Genomic DNA, 19,557 nt, shown 5'->3' with positions numbered 1-19,557 from the left:
GGAGTTGGTGACTTATGCCTAAGTGGGCAACTTTCTTTCCAAGTTCAGTTTCCCTTCATAGAAAAAGACATCTGTACGGGGCATGCCAGTCCTGTTTGATAAGCCATCAGCGTACCTTGTCACAAACTGGGTCAGATGTGTGCGCTTATATTCTGCAGTTGGGGAGCACCAACTGGGATGGGCAAGAAAAAGGAAAATAGACAAAGTAAATAACACAATTCAACTACATTTTGTCAGTGTTAATTTAATCGTACAAATATTCATTTATACATTAAGGAAATGCTTTTTCCTTTTATATTTTCATTTAGTTTTTCTTGTGTTTATTTACCCAAATGTGCTATCGGAGGATTCCTCGCAGAGTGGAAAATCCAACAACACACTGCTTTGTGTTCTACACATGCACTCCCTACTACAGCATACAGACACAGCCAAAGAACCAGCACACGCCTCACACAAGAAAGAAAAAGAAAAGAACCACCAACAGTCCAGACATGAATAGCACGCATCCCAGGCGGTAGTGGCAGTTGGGAGGTTCAACCCCCAACGGAGACAGTGGGCAGAGGGGCCAATCAGACTGTCTACTTAGACAGCACACATCAGACAACATATACCAAGGACCAGTAGGGTTTGAGTGAAAATCGGGTAGCAGGCCCTTCGAATCAAGAAGCACCTGGCATCAGTTAATCAAGAAAGGAAAACATAACCAGCACGCACAGGAGCGCCAGTGATGGGTAAATTCACGACAGCGGGGAGAAAAGGCGAGATAGCAGGGACATCTAATGCAGCGGTGAAAACTGAAGTTGTAACCATCCGGCACATGATATTCTGTGATACCAGTCAGATTTCTAACCCCAAAAGCAACACCAGTTAAGGCTTCCGTCAAGACATCCGGAACATGGCCATTACATAAATAAGCCACGATTTTAAGTGTTGGTGAGTAGTGTCTCTTCGAGTCACAGACTACAAAAACGCTAACACCCACATCATGCCTGTTGAGGAGCAGAGTTCTTTATGATCACTTAGACTGTTCGAGAAATAGCATTCAGACAGAATGCATTGGTTATGAGCCTCGTGGGTGAAGGGTAGGCCTGAAATAAAAATCGCACTGCTTGCAATGTGAACTGATTGTAAAATAAACCCAGGGTAAGCCTCTTCAAGCACTGGACACCAGCTCTGCTGAAACGACACTTTGATGTGGTTTGTAACGCGGAAAGGAAACCGATTCAATGACTTGGTGGGAAAGTAAAACGGTATGCAGTCAGCTGTTGGGTGCTTCTACACTATCACATTGCGGCTTTGAGAACAGCAGAATCAATACTCAGCAAGTAACTGTAGGGGGTGCAAACTAAATGGTTTCAGTAGAATAAACTTCAGATTTAGCCCAACAATAGCAAGGAGAGACAGCTTGATAGTTTCAAAAACTGGAAATCCTCTGCCAAATAAAATACCATGTAGTAAGATGAAGGCACTCAGGGGTGTGCAAAAAGAGACGGCTAAGACACAGAACTAGGCTCGGAATTATCAAAGAGAAAGCTTCCTTACAAGCCAATCGAATTACCACAGGGGCAGGAGAGTGAACAAAGAAGATGTCAATCACTGCAAGTCAAAAAGATGAACAAACTCAACACAAACAGCTCAGTCAGTCACGGCATAACTAAAATCGGTGGAGGAAGGATGAGCTTTCTCCAAGAGAGTGGCTCAGTTTGCAGTAGTTTCCTTTACAGAATCCAAATCACTGACTCAATGAAAAACAATATTGTAGCATCAGCATACAGATCAGCTTTTCCATCCAGCAGAGCATTTATCAAATATACAGCAGATAGCAGCTTTCAAGCCGCTTTTCAACAGCTTAGTAATACGCTGTGGAATATACTGGACACCAGGGATCAAAAATACAACGCCCAGAGCCTTCTCCAGCTTGTTTAAATGGAAGAGGTAGGAGCTGTTAAGCCCATGACTCAAGCATATAAAAGGCTGGGTCTGCCTCCTATAGTTCTGTTATTACGAGTAACATGAACAGATAAGCACACCAAATAGTACACCAGGTCCAAGAAGGGTATGTACCAAGGAATTTGAAGTCCAATGGAAAGTCTATTTTGGACAGGTTGACACTAGCCCTCTTCTACAACACAGTGAAGAGGTTAGTGTGCAGGACAGAACCCCAATTAGGCACTGAAAGATTATGATATGGCATCTCTAAGAGGAAGTACACATCCCTTGTGGAGCTGGCAGGGCAAGCTACTCTAAGATGGCTATGCATCGGTGTGCTCAGAGGCTAGAAAGTAAACTTGAGTGTCTTTGGCAATGCAGCAGTTTTCATTCCTCTCTAGAACAATTACAGTTCTGAGGTACAAACCAATATTAGAGATAAAGTGGATGGAGAAAAGAAGTCAGCTGCCACCTCCCAGCCCTACTGCCTCCACTTGATAAACCCCTCCACTGACTCCAAATATTTACTGGATCTCAGCTGCAACAAGAAAGAATATGAAAAGGGGGCTCCACAAACAGGTGGGAATTCATAGAGTCAGGGGTCCTGTGGCGATCCATCAACAAAGCAATTCATTTTGCCATAAAAAATATGAATAAAATCACTGAATCTTGTCTCAGGGCAACAAGGTACCATTATTTTATTTAGTTAAGGAGAAAAAGGTGTGAAGGGATGCAGCAAGATTATTGAATCTTTTCTGCAAAGACTATTTCACTCAATATGGTCTCTCACAAGAGGTACGGTCACTATATTTGGGCTTCCTTGTGTGAGAAAATGTTGACAATGGGTCACTTATCAGACTTAGCGTCTCTAGCAGGCAAAACATTGAACATATACAGGAGCAGAACGGTTCCACAGTCTATTTAAAACTGCATCACCACCACTGTTTATACTGACGTTAGTAGCAATACTATTTTATGCTAATACAATCAAAACCGGGCAACCACTTGGCATCACTGAGGAAACGTGAAGGGGTACAAATTGCCTTCTTAGTTTACATAACTTGTCCAGCAAAGGGGGAATATGTAGTCTTAGGGGCACACTATCTGGCAGTTGGAGTGCCGTTCTGCTTAGTTCTTCTTGGACTAATGACAAGAAATAAGACGTTCAACCTCAGTGAAAATTACTTCTGGCAGTAGGTGAGCTCAACTGTACAGTGCATAACGTTCCCAGTGGACCATCTCCTTGGGCTCCAGCCCTGGTAACCTGACTCAGAAAAGCAATGCCACTGCACTCAGTCACAGTCAAAAGCCTGGAGGTATGAGGAAAAAGTGGTGCTACATATAGAAAGATAAAAACGAGGACTATGTCTCAGGAAGGGATTAGCGAAGTGTTTCAGCTGTGTACCACATTCACTCTGAATGGGAAAAGAAAACAGACTAGATGACAGGTAAACGTGAACCAGAAGATGACTAACAGAGTGCTGATAATCCATCTATCCCATTACAGTGAAGGCGGCATTCATTTCGTATGCAGGTGTACATTAAACACCTTTCTCCCGTCCTCCTACGAGCAAAGAAACCGACAGCAGTGACTCAACACCATGACGCAGAGGGAGCGAAACAGACCACAAACTAGAAGCCCTCGTCCAACGTCGCCCTCAGATTTGCCCAAATAGGTCATTACCTTCAATTTGCCCCCATCGTTACTAACCAAACACACACAAGAGCAGACTTTAAAAAAGCTTAGTGAGTATAAAAGGAAAATTAATTCACAAATTTGATACTAAAAGGCAGAGGTGAAAAATACCTCCCCAACCCCTCTGTGCATTGATCACCGCTACTTCCGCACTCCAGTAGATACACGACACACTCACGAGTGACACTGAGGCAAGACGCAGTCTGCTTTGCAAAATAATGAATTAAAAAAAGAAAACACAGCTGTTGCGCCCATTGCACAAAAAATAAGAAATGAAAATCATTTGCTCACAACTACAATCGCTCTGTAGGCAAAGTATTTTGTCCTTTAGATTTTTTTGTCTCACTTAAAGATGGCTTTTCTCTTTTTAAATCCTCATATTACTTCGACTCTGTCAGTGTTCGTTGTGTGGGATATATATGTAACTTTTGTGTCGGAATTCCTGTCAGCAGCGTTTTCATAGCACGCTCTCAGCCTGGCACACACACGCATGCAGATGCGAATTTCGCAGACTATGGGCCTAGGATTCTTCTTTATATTCTCTTCCGGGGTGCAGATGTGGAGGGACAACAAAGCATCCTCTAGTAGGTCAAATGGCAAGCCCACGTTTACTTCTGCAACAGTACCCGGCAATCACATTCCCCTTCCGCCCAAAGTTCTGGGTCCTGCTTTGTCTTCGTGAACGAACACCCGTTTTTTGTTTTTGTTTAAGACTGTCCAAAGGGATATGGGCCGTGGAAACTCTGTTGAAGAAAAGGAGCAAAATAAGTCATTAAAATCAGATTCGATGGTTAGAGCATGCACATAAACAGAGCCGCTGCCTAAAACCAAGATTAACCAAGGACATTAAAGTAACACATTTGTGCTAGAAATGCACCTGTATAAACTAAATGATGTTGTGAACTATTCCGCAAATGAGTAAAGCGTTCAATCAGAAAACCAGCAATTGTTAAGCAAGGCAAAGGTGCTGACGGGAAGGAACTCTGACATTCGTAAAAGAAAAAGAAAAAAGAAAAATCAGACTGAAGTGTGACATTAGGAGAATGAGCTAATAAGGTACACACGTGACTGGCTCGTTAAATTCGCATAAGAATCACTGCTCTTTACACATCTGAACCAAAGACTACAAATTACAACTCTAAGTAACAGCTTATGTGTAATATCAAACTTAAAAATTCAGCCATAAAAGTGAACAAAAAGGCAGGGTTTATTAATACACAACTAAATTCTGAAGTATAGGTTCGTGTGAGTAAACGTTCATTATTACTGACAATTCAGGTGGGTTGCATTTTTATGTTAGCAATAGCTGGTTACGCATTTTTGGTTCCCGATCATAACCGCTGCGTTACAGCATGGCAGAAGGATAAGTTACTAGTTAGTTCAATAGTTTTCCGTAATGGTTTGCACAAAAGACACGAGCCCTACCAACAGTCTTCGGACCCAGAACTCGAGCATGTGCTTGATACGGGCATTGCACCATCCCAGACCAGAGAAGAAACCTCAGATTCACAAGATCCCGTACTCAGAAGAATGCTTAATTCATTCCTAAACAGCATTCGGACAGGGTTAGTGTCATCGCAATCAAAGACTACAGCTATTTCTAATGTTTCAGTTGGACGAGCTGTTTTTTTAAATTAATATCCCGCTGCTGAAGTTAGATATCTGTGTCTGATTGGTTAAGGTTAATAAAAAAAATAAAAAAAAGTCAAAGAATGCTGTAGGGCTTATGTATAAATAAAAGAAGCATGGACTAGCAAACCTACATTATCTTTCTCCCTTGCAACTTGAACATCATACCCTCACCTCATTTAAATCACACTCTGCCTTACAGTTCTCACATCTTCTTACCTCAATGTTCTTGGCTTATAACTTCCCTACAAAAATCTTGACGAGCACTTAATTGTATTTTTTGTGATGTAGAAGAAATGTTTATTTCTGGATACCACCCCATAAAACACACCAACAAAAAGAAAACAATGCATATCTACACATAATAAACAATTATGTAGTGTGCAAATTGCATTGTTAAAAAGGTAGACCATAATATGTAAGATAATGTTAAAAACAAAGTTAAGAATTTAAAAACGTAACCCTAGTCTTTCCCACTGAAACCAGACAAAAGTTAAGAATTTAGTAATGTGGGAAACAACCTAAATTTCACATATAAAGTCCCTGTAGGGAACAATTTCATCTAAATATGCTTTGATAGGTTGACGGACAACAAAGACATCAAGAGGGACATTGGCAACTTGGGCCAACTAGTCAACGACCTGGAACACGTGGGTGGGGAAGAACTGGATGGTCATCACTGTGAATTGCTAAAACTGAAGGACAAGAACACTGAGCTCCTTTATCAACTGGAAGATCTTGAACATGGGTCCAGATGTTCCAATATTCGCATCAAGGGAGTACCGCTACAAGCAGACTCCGGGAAACTGGAGGATTACGTCACGCGCCTGTTTTGCCAGGTAGGTCCAGACCTTGCAGAACAAGATGATGTGTTAGATCGCACTCAGAACAGGTCTCCAGCCAATTCTCCTGGTCTCCCACAAGACATACTTACTTGTCTATCCTCCTATTGCCAGAAGACACCATTATGGCAGCTTTGAGAGATCCAAACACCAATGACTTCGAGGGGACCAAGGTGTGACTTTACAACAATCTCTTCTCCATTAACATTACAATGCTGCAGAACATTAAGGCTTGCTTCCTGTGAGAAAAAGGAATCTGCTATAAGTGGGGCCACCCATTCGGACTCACCTTCGTATGGGTGACCAACACTTGGAGCGTCTGCACCCCAGTGAAGGCCCGTTTTGTACTGGATCTGGAGAAGCCACAGGAAGAAGGGGCCATGCATCCTCCATCGCAGCACTCTGGGAAACATCCTGCAGGGAATCGCCGCGCCTCTTGCCCCACCAAAAAGCTACTAAGCAAATCCACAGAGAGAGAGAGCAGTAAGGAGAGGGGTGCCTCACTGCATCAACTGCAGCATCAAGACAGTGTATCAGACCCAGATAATGACTAAAGGTGTATTGGACACTTAGCTCACAATTAATGTCCGCTGTCTTTACCATGCAACATGGAATATTTAATACTGGGGTTACCAGGACTCCCCTTCCCTCTTCTAAGAATTATAATGTCAGAGCTCCCGCTCCAACACTACACCTGCCAAAGGAGCAGAGTACTTGCCAGTGACATGGACCTTCTACCTGTTGCACGTTGCATTCCTGGGAGGGGAACTCCCATGTTAAACTGTTTTAGTTTCCCTCTCTTTCCTCCTGCTCGATGAACTCCGCCTTCATGTACATAACATATGAGCCCCCACACAGACGGCCATACAGGGGAATCATTGACCTCTCCACCTCTTCTCCCCTACATAGCTCAAACACACCAGATGCACTTACCGTGGTTAAGATACTGAGCCTTAATGTCCAGGGCCTTAATGCACTGGTGAAGTATTTGACACTTCTCTCCTTTGTTAGGGATTCTAAATGGGACTTCTGCTTACTCCAAGAAACACTCCTCCTGCACACCGACTGAAAACGCTTATGCTTTAGTTGGTTTGATAGTCAATATTTCTCCTCCAGACCAGGGAAATGGGTGGCAACACTATTTACCACTCATTTACCGGGGAGAGTAATTCAAACCCGAGCAGAACTACCCAAAAGACTTCTATCCCTATGCCTGGAATGCATTTACACTGGCCAATGTCTGTTCCTCGAATGATCAACAGGAGGCCTTCATTAAGGATGCAGTGGGTCAGGTGGTAGCCATGCCAGACATACTCTTAAGGGGTGACTTTAATCTCGACCCCAATGCACTTCTGGACAGATCAGCTCACAGGACTGGACAGGCAGGGGCTCTCCCCTTAACAAGCAAGCAATAGCTGGCTGACATGGGTTGGTGGATGTATGAAGACACTGTAACCCGACCTTGAAAGACTATACATTCTTTTGAGCAGCACAACAGACGCACGCCTGGATAGACCTATTTCTCACCTCCCCGTGCCTCACTACAACTATGGCCACTGGAGATGATGAAGTAGCCGCACTCTGATCACTCGTCCATTGTTATCACACTCAATTTGCCCAGACTGATGCCTCACCATCGCACCTTAACCATAGCTGCTCGCTTATGGCTCCACCATATCTGAAATAACCAATGGCATACACCTTTTCATGGACACTAATGACACCTAGGACATTCCTGTTGTTCTATTGTGGGATACATTGACTGCAGTCATGGGGGAATGGGGGGGGGCTTCCTCACTATCGCGGCCCCACTTAAAGATACAAGAGATAAGCAGATTAAATTAGATGACAATATAAGGGATTTAAAAGAAACTCACAAACGCACAGGTTTGCATAAAACACTGCACCAGCTAATGACAGCCCGTAAACAGCTTTGTGCATTAGACATGGGGAAAGGCCGAATACGCTCTTTTGCATACCAAACAGAAATATTGCACAGAGATTAACAAAACAGGTCACCTACTGGCTCACAGGCTCCGAAACAAGCCATTCAGCAAGGGTGTTTGAAATAGGGGGATGCAGGGCCAGAGTGTGTGTCAGGATGAACAAATAGCTCAAGAATTTAGACACTCCTACACTTCTCTATATACAACAGAGGTGCTAAACTTGGGAAATGCTGGGTCCTACTTAGCACAGAAACCCTTGACTCGTATTCCCCAGATGAGGCCTCCAAGCTAGACAAGGACATCCACCCAGATGAAGTGCTCTTGGCCACAAAAACACCTACAACTGGGCAAAGCGCCCGATCAAGACGGATACACCGCTGACTTTTACAAAACATTCGCTGCTCCCCAAGCCCCACTCTTGGCTCCGTTGTTTAGCAAGACTGGCACCCTCACAAACACCATGAAAATGGCAACCATTACTGTTCTCCCAAAACCTGGGAAGGACTTGGTATATTGTTAACCATACCGTCTTATTTTGCTGTTAAAACGATGACGCCAAGATATTTACAAGCATCTTGGGAGTCTCGCTTTACCTCTTACATGCAAGGCCTTGTTGACTCTGATCAAGCCGGGTTTCTATCAGAGAGGCTGCAGTGATAATACTAAACAGATTTGCCATCTCTTTGATAAAACATAGTACTCCAGACTGTCAGCATTTCTCTTATGTCGAGAAAGCCTTCGACAGAATACACTGGCCATACCTGCGCTTAGTGCTCACCACGATCAGGCTGGGCATACAGTTCCAATGATGGATCTGGAGTAGCTACACAGATCCCCATGTAATGGTCAGGGTTAGTGGGCTGATGTCATGACCATTCAAGGTGGCAAGGGGCACCCAAAAGGGTTGCCCCCATTCCCACTATTATTTGCCTTTTACATGGAACCATTTGCTTAATCCGTGTCCGCGAACCCAACCCATTACAGGCACACTGATGGGAGGCTGAGACCACAAATTATCTCTATATGCCGAAGATGTAAACAACCATTGACCTCTCTGCCACCACTAATGGGGGAGTTCAGGCAGCTGTCTGGCTTTAAAATTAACTTCCAGAAATCTCAATTCTTTAATCTAACTATCCCCAAAGCTGACCAGGCCAAACTTGAGTGACTCTTTCCCTTTACATGGGCTACAAGCTAAGTCTAATTCCTGGGCCTGCAGATCCACTCCACATAGAGACAAACCGCTGACAGCAACTACACTACACTCCTCTCCAAAGCCCAGTCCGATCAAGCCGCTTGGAGGGGCTACACTCTCTCCTGGCTTAAGTGATTGGCAGCAATCAAAATGACCCTACTGCCAAAGATCCTATACAATATGCAAACACTTCCCCTACAGCCCTCGCCAAATATACTAGGCAGAATTCAACACCTCACAGAGGTCTTTATTTGGGCCGGGATAATAGCCTGTATGGCAAAAAAGAACAAGTTACTAACCTCCGGTAACACTTGTTCTGGTGGATACAGTATCTACCTGTGGATTCCTCACCTTTTGAATTCTTCCAATGCGCAGCATTCAACGAAAATTTCTTTCTAGCTTTCCACGTCAATGAGAACGTCACAATAGCATGGCTCCGCACACAACTCCGTCTGGCGTCATTGGAGCCATAAGAAGTCCTTGTTGGAGTGCTGATATCAGTTCCCTTTTTTCCATGCCTTCGATGCTAACGGTTTTTCTACCTCTCCTTTGTGTTACAACTGTTTTGAGAGTGTCTCCGCCTAGGTAATATAGCTTTAAGCCTTGTAGGGAGTGCGGGGATCATATGCCGGTGACTGACCCACATGAGAACTGTCTCTGGTGTTTAAGTTCGGGCCACAATGTCAGAGGTTGCTCTTCTTGTCAGAGAATGAATCCAAACGCTCTTAAAAAAAGAGGCAAAGCTCTTTTTCTCAAAGGGTAAGAATGAGCAGAGAGGACGACGCAGATCTAGGCCTTGGGAGGACACTTTGTCGCATAGATTGTCGAGATTGCACAAGAAACAACCTCGTCATGGGTCAAGATGTTGTTTGTCCCGAGATGACCGCCCTCAGTCGGTATTGCAGATTTTGAGATCGATTTGGGAAGACAGTCCTTCTCTATCTCCCCAAATGAAGTCACTTGAGGTGTCTATGGTGCCGTCTTTAGTGGACATTTTGGCGTTGCCTTCGAATCCTGTGGCTCAATTTTCCCCTGCATCTGCTAAAGGCCAGGTGTTTAAAGATCAGGAGTCGGATCAAGTCCAACCTTCACCATGCGGCTCGGGTGCCCCCTGATTTTTTCCTTGTTAACTGTCGAACATCCCCCTCCTCCTAACCTGTTCTCCTCCTTAGTCCCCACTCCCTACACCCCTACCTCCACCCCTCTGTCTCCCACTTTCCTTTTTATGTTGCCATTTCATCTGAATTGCTCCCCAGTGGCCTTTGGATGTAGGTGGGCTGTTTGTTGTATTGTATCTTGACTTAAAACAATAAAACAGATTTAAACCTAAATATGCTTTGAACTGTGACATTGGTTTGATATCGAAAACTTTATACAATCAGCCATTGTGTATTCTGCCACAACTTTTCTACCACATAAGCCCAATGAAGCTTCATTATGGTATCCCTAGCTGCTTGATTTATAGAGGTGAGGTCCGTCCACATTTTTTTCCAACCCCAGGGCAATGATCCAAGGCTTGATATGACATATCCAAGGCAGGTAAGGTCTCTAACCATATAATCTCCCTTAATCCACCCCCAGAGGGTTCCAGCTCCGCTGTACAATCTGATCCAGTGCAGTAGTCTAAAGTGTGCCAAATTCTCGATTTGTTTCAAGGAGACATCAAAGAAAAGGAGAAGAATTGGGGTGGGCTGCAGTAAATTTAAAAGAGATCTGACAACATTTTCACAAATTTTGAACTCTTTAACTTTGGCTATTCCTCTAAATCTGGTGTAGGTAACTTTATTTGTTTTTTGCCCTTCTTTGTGACTCCATGTTGGTGCTGTCCTGTGCCACTGTGACAGTGGGGGTCACCTTTTCTCTTGTTTTCCTTCCTCTGGGACGTGTCATGATGTATGATACACTTTCTCCTGTGATGTACTTGTTCATCCGAAATTCAGAAATGGGTGCTTGGTTGCTTACTACATCCCTCTCTCTCACCTTTGATAGAATTTTGACAATTATGTTGATTATCTCTGTCTGTTTGTAACTTCATATGTTTACAGCTTTGAAAAAGTCGCTTGTGAGGAAACACGCCGGCTGTTATGATGACACACAATGCATTACTCAATTCTCCACATTCCAATAAATCCTCTGTACAGGATTTTCTATGAATCCTACTTGGTGGACTTTAATTTGTCAGACTTCTCCTTAGAGTGCTGTGGTCTCTCTACTCTTTCATTGTTCGATAGTGTGCAACAACTACAACTATGCAACCTACAGAAAATGGTTACTGTTGCTACGTGCATAGCAGCTACAGACAACCTTGTAAAGGGAGTTGTATCTAAAAGGAAGATGGCAATGCCCGGAGTCTCTTATTCAATAAATGAAGTAATGCAACCAATTAGCTCAAACGTTCTATTAAAGTCTCCTGCTAAAACCAGGGATATACTCCCGTTAAGATAAAGATGTTCCTCCAAAATTGAAAGAGTGAGAGAATCTTTACTCCTAGATGTAGATGTATCATAGATGTTATACATTTTTGAATATCCATTCCTAATTCTGATGGTCAAGCCCAAAATATCTATCTGTGGAGTCAATGCACATTTCCTTGAGGACATAAGTAACTGAAACCTTAACCAAGATAGTGAGTCCCCCTGATATGTGGCCCATTAACTAGGAATGAGTGCTGACATGAAAAGCTCTATAAGCTGATCTAAGTAACGGCTTGATCGCCCAAATGTACTGAAAGCAACAAACCTGAAAGAATAAATAAAGTAAAATAGAAGCCGGATCTACCAGGTTACTGCAACGCTACTTTCCATGACAAGAAATTAATTTGCATAGGGGCAACCACAGACGCCGGCCATCCCAAATTACATGCAGCTGATCTAGGTTGGTTAGGACTAACTGCAAGATACTGAAAAGACTACAAAAAGGGCATTCCCTGTTCGAAACCCAGAATGCTGGCACAAAGATAACCAAGCATCTCATCCTATAGGTGGGGAGGGCATAATAGGTCAATCGACTAAAGATAACAATTAATCAAAAGGGTCTAACCTCTTAATAGTCTTCCTGTGAGGGCCTTGGGAATATCTGTGTATCGGGCATGAGTGAGGGCAGAACAGCAGGGATTCGATCTAAACTGAACTTTACAACCAGGGGGAGGCAAAGTATGAGCATCTAAAGAAAGCAGCCTGTCAATCATCTGAAAAAAAAAAAACAGTGGATTTACTAAGCCATTCTGCAGACACGATATCGGAGCACATAACTGAGAAACAATGCTGCCAATTCCTGATGGAATAAATATATCTTTGTGCCTTTCCTAACTTTCAGTAGTACATAGGTCATAAATATAGTCCCACTTCTTTTCATGCCAGATCTCAAGTTCCTCTCAACTTGACAGTCTCTCTGGTGTTGACCGTACTGATTGTAATCATATTATTTAAAATCAAAAAGAAACATTTGGCAAACCCTTGTCCCCTGCCCTCATGGACACCCTATGAAGGGGAGGGGGGGTGGGGGGGGGGGCTGGAACACACTTTGGGCTATCTCTTGCACCCCCCCCCCCCCCATATGCAATTTACTCTGTGCTTCAATTCATTGTTGCAAGGGGCACCAGATAACTTGCCCACCCTAAAGTAACAACTATTCCAGGCTTTATCCCTCCTAAAGGGTTAGTGGGTGGAGCTTGTGTATTTCTTCCCTCAACATCACAAGGTGGATCAACATTATTGCAAGCATTTCTTAAGTCCATTAATTCTGTATCCTCCCAACAGGTGCCTCTAATACACACCTCACCTCTAAGTTTGTTAGTTAATGCATCAACTCTGTTACATTGATTCACATTTACACTGATTCCACCTGTTTGTCAAAATGTATTAGTGCCTCAGCGGAGAAAATGTATTTGTACAAATGACTGTGGGAGTTACAACAAATGCCCTCTTCCCCAGGGTGATCAGCATCGATGGACTGTAGAACCGGAGGAATAGATTAAGCTTAGCAGCTAGGGTGTAACTCAACATCCTGCAATGGAATCCTTAGGCCTTCCACAGACAAATCTAGTACTAAAGAGGGCTGTTTGGCAGAGTCAAAGGCCACCCCAGACTTGTTGAGAGCTGACTTAAGTTGCTCCTTAAGGAAGCAAGTTATTTTTTCAGAGCAGGACATTCTCTTCTTTGTAGTGTTCTTTTCTGATTTCTTTTCCTGATTAAGGATTGGTTTAATCTCCAAAAATTACGTCAATTTCTTGAAGTATACAGTTCTCGGCAGCATATTTGGCAGCCTTATTTGACTCCCCCCGCCAAGGGTAGAAGCCAGCCAATCGAGAATGTTGGTCAACAGGCTAGGCTCCAGGGGAGGGACAAACAGAAGATGGACAAGCTGGGACAACGAAAGCCATCAAATAATCAGGTAAATGAGTTACGAGAAAGGTAAATAATGGTAGGCAATGAGGGTGCTTTTCCGCCCAGACAGCTTGCACTGCAAAGTCCCACTGCACCAAGACTTCGCAGTGGAAACTCTGCAAATAAGAAGAGCATAGAGACCCATAGTGTAAAAACATCATCATGCAAAATTTGATACTGATGGGTCTTGTCAGATGTCATGGAATAGCAATGGAAAGATTAAGAAACCACGATGCCCATTCCAGAGGTTAAAAACTAACTGCTCATCACTGAAGAGGACAATGTGGGGGGAAATCCACAAGATTCCAGAGTCTAACCAAAGACAGAAAAACAGCAAGGTGGCAGAAGAATCAAAAGGGATGAATCATCCAAGAAAAAATGATCTGAACTGAGATTCAGATGCAGTGATAGGTGCTGAGCCTGCATATAAGTACTCTCTGGAGGGTACCTAGAACCACCAAAAGCAGCTTAACACAAAGATAAAAAGAGACCCATGCAGACGTAGTACTCCCTCTTAGTCTTAACAATCCGAGAACATGAGAGGGTAAAATCTTCGAGGAGGCTGCATGCAAGTTGAGGCGAAAGAATAGAAGCATATATGTAGTATTTAGAGGGCAGAAGCCTTCTAATTGAAAGGGATGGTGGCTGAGTGCTAAACAAGGGGCACTCAAAAACACTCCTAGATATGTCATTCTGTGTATAACGCACATTAGCCAAGAGTGGGGAACTGTGGTATTCTGTCAGTAACAGTTACACTCAGACTTTCACTTTTAGTTGTAGAAATGTGTGGTAGCAGAGTTGGGTGTGGCGCTTGAGGTTCTGACATGTGGCCTAGTTGTGTCAGAATCAATCAGTGTGTGACTGCTCTTAAAGATGCTTATGTTTGAAGGGTAAGTATGAGAGACTGCACTCCATGCAACTTTGTTACACATGAAAATAGTTGAGCTCTTTTCTCTAAAGAAATAATGCCCTGTTTTATGTTTAAAATCAAACAGACACGTTTTTACAGCTTACATATAGGCATGGTTGTTTTCTATTTTTCTCATGGAGTTGGCATGGAGTGCCACAACTAGCTAGGTGAGGTATTCCCTCCAGGAAGAGGGGCTTGGTGAACCATGACACTTTCAGCTGTAGGGCTGTGTTGGATCAAGGCGGTGGTGGAAAGAAAATATTTTTCAAAAAGTGCTGGTTTGAATCCTCACACTGCTCAATGTGTTCTGTAGTGCTTTTAATGCGAACTGGAGAGGTACTGGGCTTCACTTCAAGGTCCCATAGTTCCACACAGAGTTGAAGTCCGACTGCTTAATTTTTAAATCCGTCGTAGTTTGTTTAGAAGTGAACTATGGTCTAGGTGTAAACCATATGTGTAGTCAAGACGGAAGAGAAAAGCTCAACTGTCGCTTGAACTCTATGGGGGATACTTAGGAAGGAGAAAATCAGTATTAAGATTCTGTGTAAGAGCCTAGTGTGGATGGCTGGGGAAGGGATGTGAGTGGGTGGGTGGCTGCAGAAGAAGCACGCCTCAGGAAACGCAGGCGTGATGATAAAGTGGAGGATGACTTGTAGGCTTGGGTTGAGCTGCTGATTACGTTTCTGGGACAGGAGTGTGGGTGCAGGAGGTCTCCTCTGAGGATGAGGCTCAGGTACCTTAGGTTACAAATGCTGTAGTGCCTGTGGTGCCATGTGAGGAGAGTGTTGGGACATGATTCGTATGATTTTGCCCTCCGTGGGCACTGACCTGCGATCACTTCTTACCGCATTTCAAATGTTTGGGGATGGCTGTAGTTATTGTCTTTTGCTTATTAGCATTTTTGTAATTTAGCTGTAAACAAAAAAGTTGTCTTAAAAAATAAATAAAAAAAGATTCTGAGCAAGTTTGTAGAGCATTTTACTGCAGCATCCCTTTGTCTCCATCTTCGTAATGCGCTATTTGAGGCTTTTCAGAGAGGTAGTCACAGACTATCCCGCAATGGCATAGGGCACACTTTGTGCACCTGAGAGAAGGGTAGGGTTGGGGGCCTCGAGGGACCAAAGCTTTATTATCATTATTATTATTATATATATTTTTTTTTCAACTTTGTGTTTTGCTGATTTGCTCTGGGGGTATTTACTCGTTTCTTAGATACAAATCCTCATATCCGTTTGAGCTCATGAGACTCTCTAGAGGCATTCATACTACTGCGAGGTGATGTATCTTAACTCCCCTACTAAGTGTAATAAGATTTGGTGATACCTTGGGCTTTGATTTTTTGTTGTTTGCAAGAGACACACTTAAAGAGATCAGGTCAATTATGGGTGAGTCAAAGGACCTATCTGTTGCAATTTTATTTGGCTTGAACAAATTAAAAAAGTCATGAGAAACCACATTTGTAACATGATATTAAAATATCCTGTAGCAAAATCAGAAGAGACCATGGCAGGAACTATCTCTTGGGTGCACTTGAAATACAGGGGCACCTGTAGGAAAGTACCATCTTGCCTGGCATGTTACCCCCATATTTCACTGTATATATGTTGTTTTAGTATATGTGTCAGTGGGACCCTGCCAGGCAGGGCCCCAGTGCTCATAAGTATGTGCCCTGTATGTGTTCCCTGTGTGATGCCTGACTCACTAAAGCTCTGCTAACCAGAACCACAGTGGTTATGCTTTCTCTGCTTTCCAAATTTGTCACTAACAGGCTAGTGACTAATTTCACCAATTCACTTTGGCATACTGGTACACCCATATCATTCCCTAGTATATTGTACTGAGGTACCCAAGGTATTGGGGTTCCAGGAGATCCCTATGGGCTGCAGCATTTCTTTTGCAACCCATAGGGAGCTCTGACAATTCTTACACAGGCCTGCCAGTGCAGCCTGAGTGAAATAACACCCACATTATTTCACAGCCATTTACCATTGCACTTAAGTAACTTATAAGTCACCTATTTGTCTAACCTTCACCTGGTGAAGGTTGGGTGCAAAGTTACTTAGTGTGTGGGCACCCTGGCACTAGCCAAGGTGCCCCCACATCGTTCAGGGCAAATTCCCCGGACTTTGTGAGTGCGGGGACACCATTACACGTGTGCACTGTACATAGGTCACTACCTATGTACAGCGTCACAATGGTAATTCCAAACATGGCCATGTAACATGTCCAAGATCATGGAATCTGGCATTCTGGCCCATGATCCCCGGGTCTCTAGCACAGAACCTGGGTACTGCCAAACTGCCTTTCCGGGGTCTCCACTGCAGCCAACCCCTCAGGCAGGTTTCTGCCCTACTGGGGTCCAGGCAGCCCTGGCCCAGGAAGGCAGAACAAAGGACTTCCTCTGAGAGAGGGTGTAACACCCTCTCCCTTTGGAAATAGGTGTGAAGGCTGGGGAGGAGTAGCCTCCCCCAGCCTCTGGAAATACTTTCATGGGCACAGATTTTGCCCATCTCTGCATAAGCCAGTCTACACCGGTTAAGGGATTCCCCCCCCCCCCCGCCCTGCTCTGGCGCGAAACTGGACAATGGAAAGGGGAGTGACCACTCCCCTGACCTGCACCTCCCAGGGGAGGTGCCCAGAGCTCCTCCAGTGTGTCCCAGACCTCTGCCATCTTGGAAACAGAGGTGTCTGTGGCACACTGGACTGCTGTGAGTGGCCAGTGCCAGCAGGTGACGTCAGAGGCTCCTAACCTCTCTTGGTAGGCAATCCTCCTTCCTAGGTCGTCAAACCTCCTTTTCTGGCTATTTAGGGTCTGTGCTTTGGGGATCTCACCAGATAACGAATGCAAGAGCTCATCAGAGTTCCTCTGCATCTCCCTCTTCACCTTCTGCCAAAGGATCGACTGCTGACTGCTCAGGACGCCTGCAATACCGCAACAAAGTAGCAAGACGACTACTAGCAACCTTGTATCGCTTCATCCTGCCGGCTTTCTCGACTGTTTCCAGGTGGCGCATGCTCTGGGGGTAGCCTGCCTCCTCTCTGCACCAGGAGCTCTGAAGAAATCTCCAGTGGGTCGACGGAATCTTTTCCGCAAGAACCAGAGATGCGTTTAAAGCAATGTTACAGGGAGGCTGCCACTTTAAAAGGGGCTAGGAGAGAGAAGAAATGAGCGAGAAGAAGCTTCTTGAGGGTCGCAGAGAAGGACACCAAACAAAATCAAGCCACTGAAAAAGGAGCAATAAAACTGCCACCATAAAGGCCTACTGAAGCTAGCTCAGATTACAAATTAGGTGGAACAGTTTTCCAGTTTTTCTGGGTGCGATACTGCTCTGCAGGAATACAAAAGTGCCGGAACACTGCATCCCATTTTACCGGCTGGAAAATCCAGCTGGAATTATCACAACAGGATTCTTCTGGAGCTTCAGGCACAAGCACAGCTCAACCTCTTCCTAAGGCATGGGTGGGAGCATGAGTTATCTTATTCTCTCCCCCACCTCATGTATTGCTCTGAAGCCTCCTCTGCTCCTGTTGGATGCCCAACTTCCACCTTGCCCGATGTCCTGCAACCCGCTCCCATTTACTAAGGGAAGTGGTAAATGAGAGAAGAAAGCATCCGGTTATTCTGGCCAAATTGGGGCTCTGCATGCATATTTATTTGCGGTACAACCATGTCTTGACGTTACTCCCCATTCTGGGAGAAATAACTCAGAAAAGCTGGTTTTAGGTGCGTAGATGCCAGAAGAACGAGTTACTTACCTTCGGTAACGACTTTTCTGGTGGATACATTAGCTACCTGTGGATTCCTCACCTCATGAATACTCCCATGGCGCCAGCATTCTACGGAAATCTTCTTACTAGTCTCTGCACGTCGACGAGGACGTCACTGTCTCGCACGCGACGCCGTCTGACGTCATACAGGCAATAAGAGGTCCTCGACGACGTGCGGACGTCAGTACCAATCATTTTTTACGTGCATGAGAACAACCAGGCAATGCAATGAAAGAACAAAGCAACATCCATTATATTGTAAAAATACACCACATTGTATGAATAACTGTAAATCTTTTTTTATGTACATATATATATATATATAAAACTCTTTCTTTTAAAAATATATACACACACCAAGTATATACATAAAGATATATACACATATACCTATATATATATATAAACATATTATATATATACATCTATTGCACCCTCAAAGATCAAGAGGAGCGCACTCAAGGATTACTTGGGAAGACCATAAAGGCAACGGGGAGGCGGGTGGGACCGTGAGGAATCCACAGGTAGCTAATGTATCCACCAGAAAAGTCGTTACCGAAGGTAAGTAACTCGTTCTTCTGATGGATACAACTACCTGTGGATTCCTCACCTCATGAATAGAGTCCCAAAGCAGTACCACGCCCGGCGGTGGGTGCCTAAATGGTCAAACCAAGAAATCCTGCAGCACTGACCGTGCAAAATGGCCGTCCCTTCTAACCTCAGAATCTAAACAGTAATGTTTTGCAAAAGTGTGAAGGGACGACCAAGTTGCGGCCTTGCAGATGTCGACCACAGGAACACCTCTGGCTAAGGCCGAAGTGGCCGACTTAGCTCTGGTGGAATGAGCTCTAATGCCCTCAGGAGGATCCTTCTTTGCCAAAGAGTAACATATTTTAATGCAAAGAACAACCCACCTGGATAGTGTTCTCTTGTGGACTGCCTTTCCTCTCCTCTTGCCCACGTATCCAATAAACAGCTGATCCTCCAGCCTGAAATCCTTTGTTCTATCGATAAAGAAGCTCAACGCTCTCTTTGGATCCAGACGGTGCAGTCTTTCTTCCTCTTTGGAAGGATGAGGCGGAGGATAGAACGTGGACAAAGTAATTGCCTGAGCCAAATGGAAGGGTGAAACAACCTTCGGGAGGAAAGCAGCCTTGGTCCTCAACACCACCTTATCCCCATAAAAAGTTGTATAAGGGGGTTTTACTGATAAGGCCTGCAACTCACTCACTCTCCTTGCTGATGTTATAGCTATCA

At 44.2% G+C, this 19,557-nt stretch overlaps 1 protein-coding gene across 5 annotated transcripts in view; it reads right to left on the bottom strand.

The window, feature by feature from the left end:
- Nucleotides 1-224: 224 nt before the first annotated feature.
- The window catches only part of ILRUN (inflammation and lipid regulator with UBA-like and NBR1-like domains), a 245,747-nt gene continuing 226,414 nt past the window's right edge, over nt 225-19,557 (bottom strand). For 3 of the 5 annotated variants that reach the window (XM_069238830.1, XM_069238829.1, XM_069238831.1), the window contains 2 exons: nt 6,386-6,548; nt 225-4,368 (listed from right to left, as the gene is read on the bottom strand). In XM_069238830.1, the coding sequence (XP_069094931.1) occupies nt 4,259-4,368; nt 6,386-6,548 (273 nt within the window). In that variant the 3' untranslated portion in view covers nt 225-4,258. The remainder of the gene's footprint in view (nt 4,369-6,385; nt 6,549-19,557) is intronic. The other 2 variants (XM_069238833.1, XM_069238834.1) reach the window with 1 other exon arrangement.

Source organism: Pleurodeles waltl, chromosome 6 (genome assembly GCF_031143425.1).
Source record: "Pleurodeles waltl isolate 20211129_DDA chromosome 6, aPleWal1.hap1.20221129, whole genome shotgun sequence".
Lineage (NCBI taxonomy): Eukaryota > Metazoa > Chordata > Amphibia > Caudata > Salamandridae > Pleurodeles > Pleurodeles waltl.
This window is presented reverse-complemented; position numbering and strand designations above follow the sequence as displayed.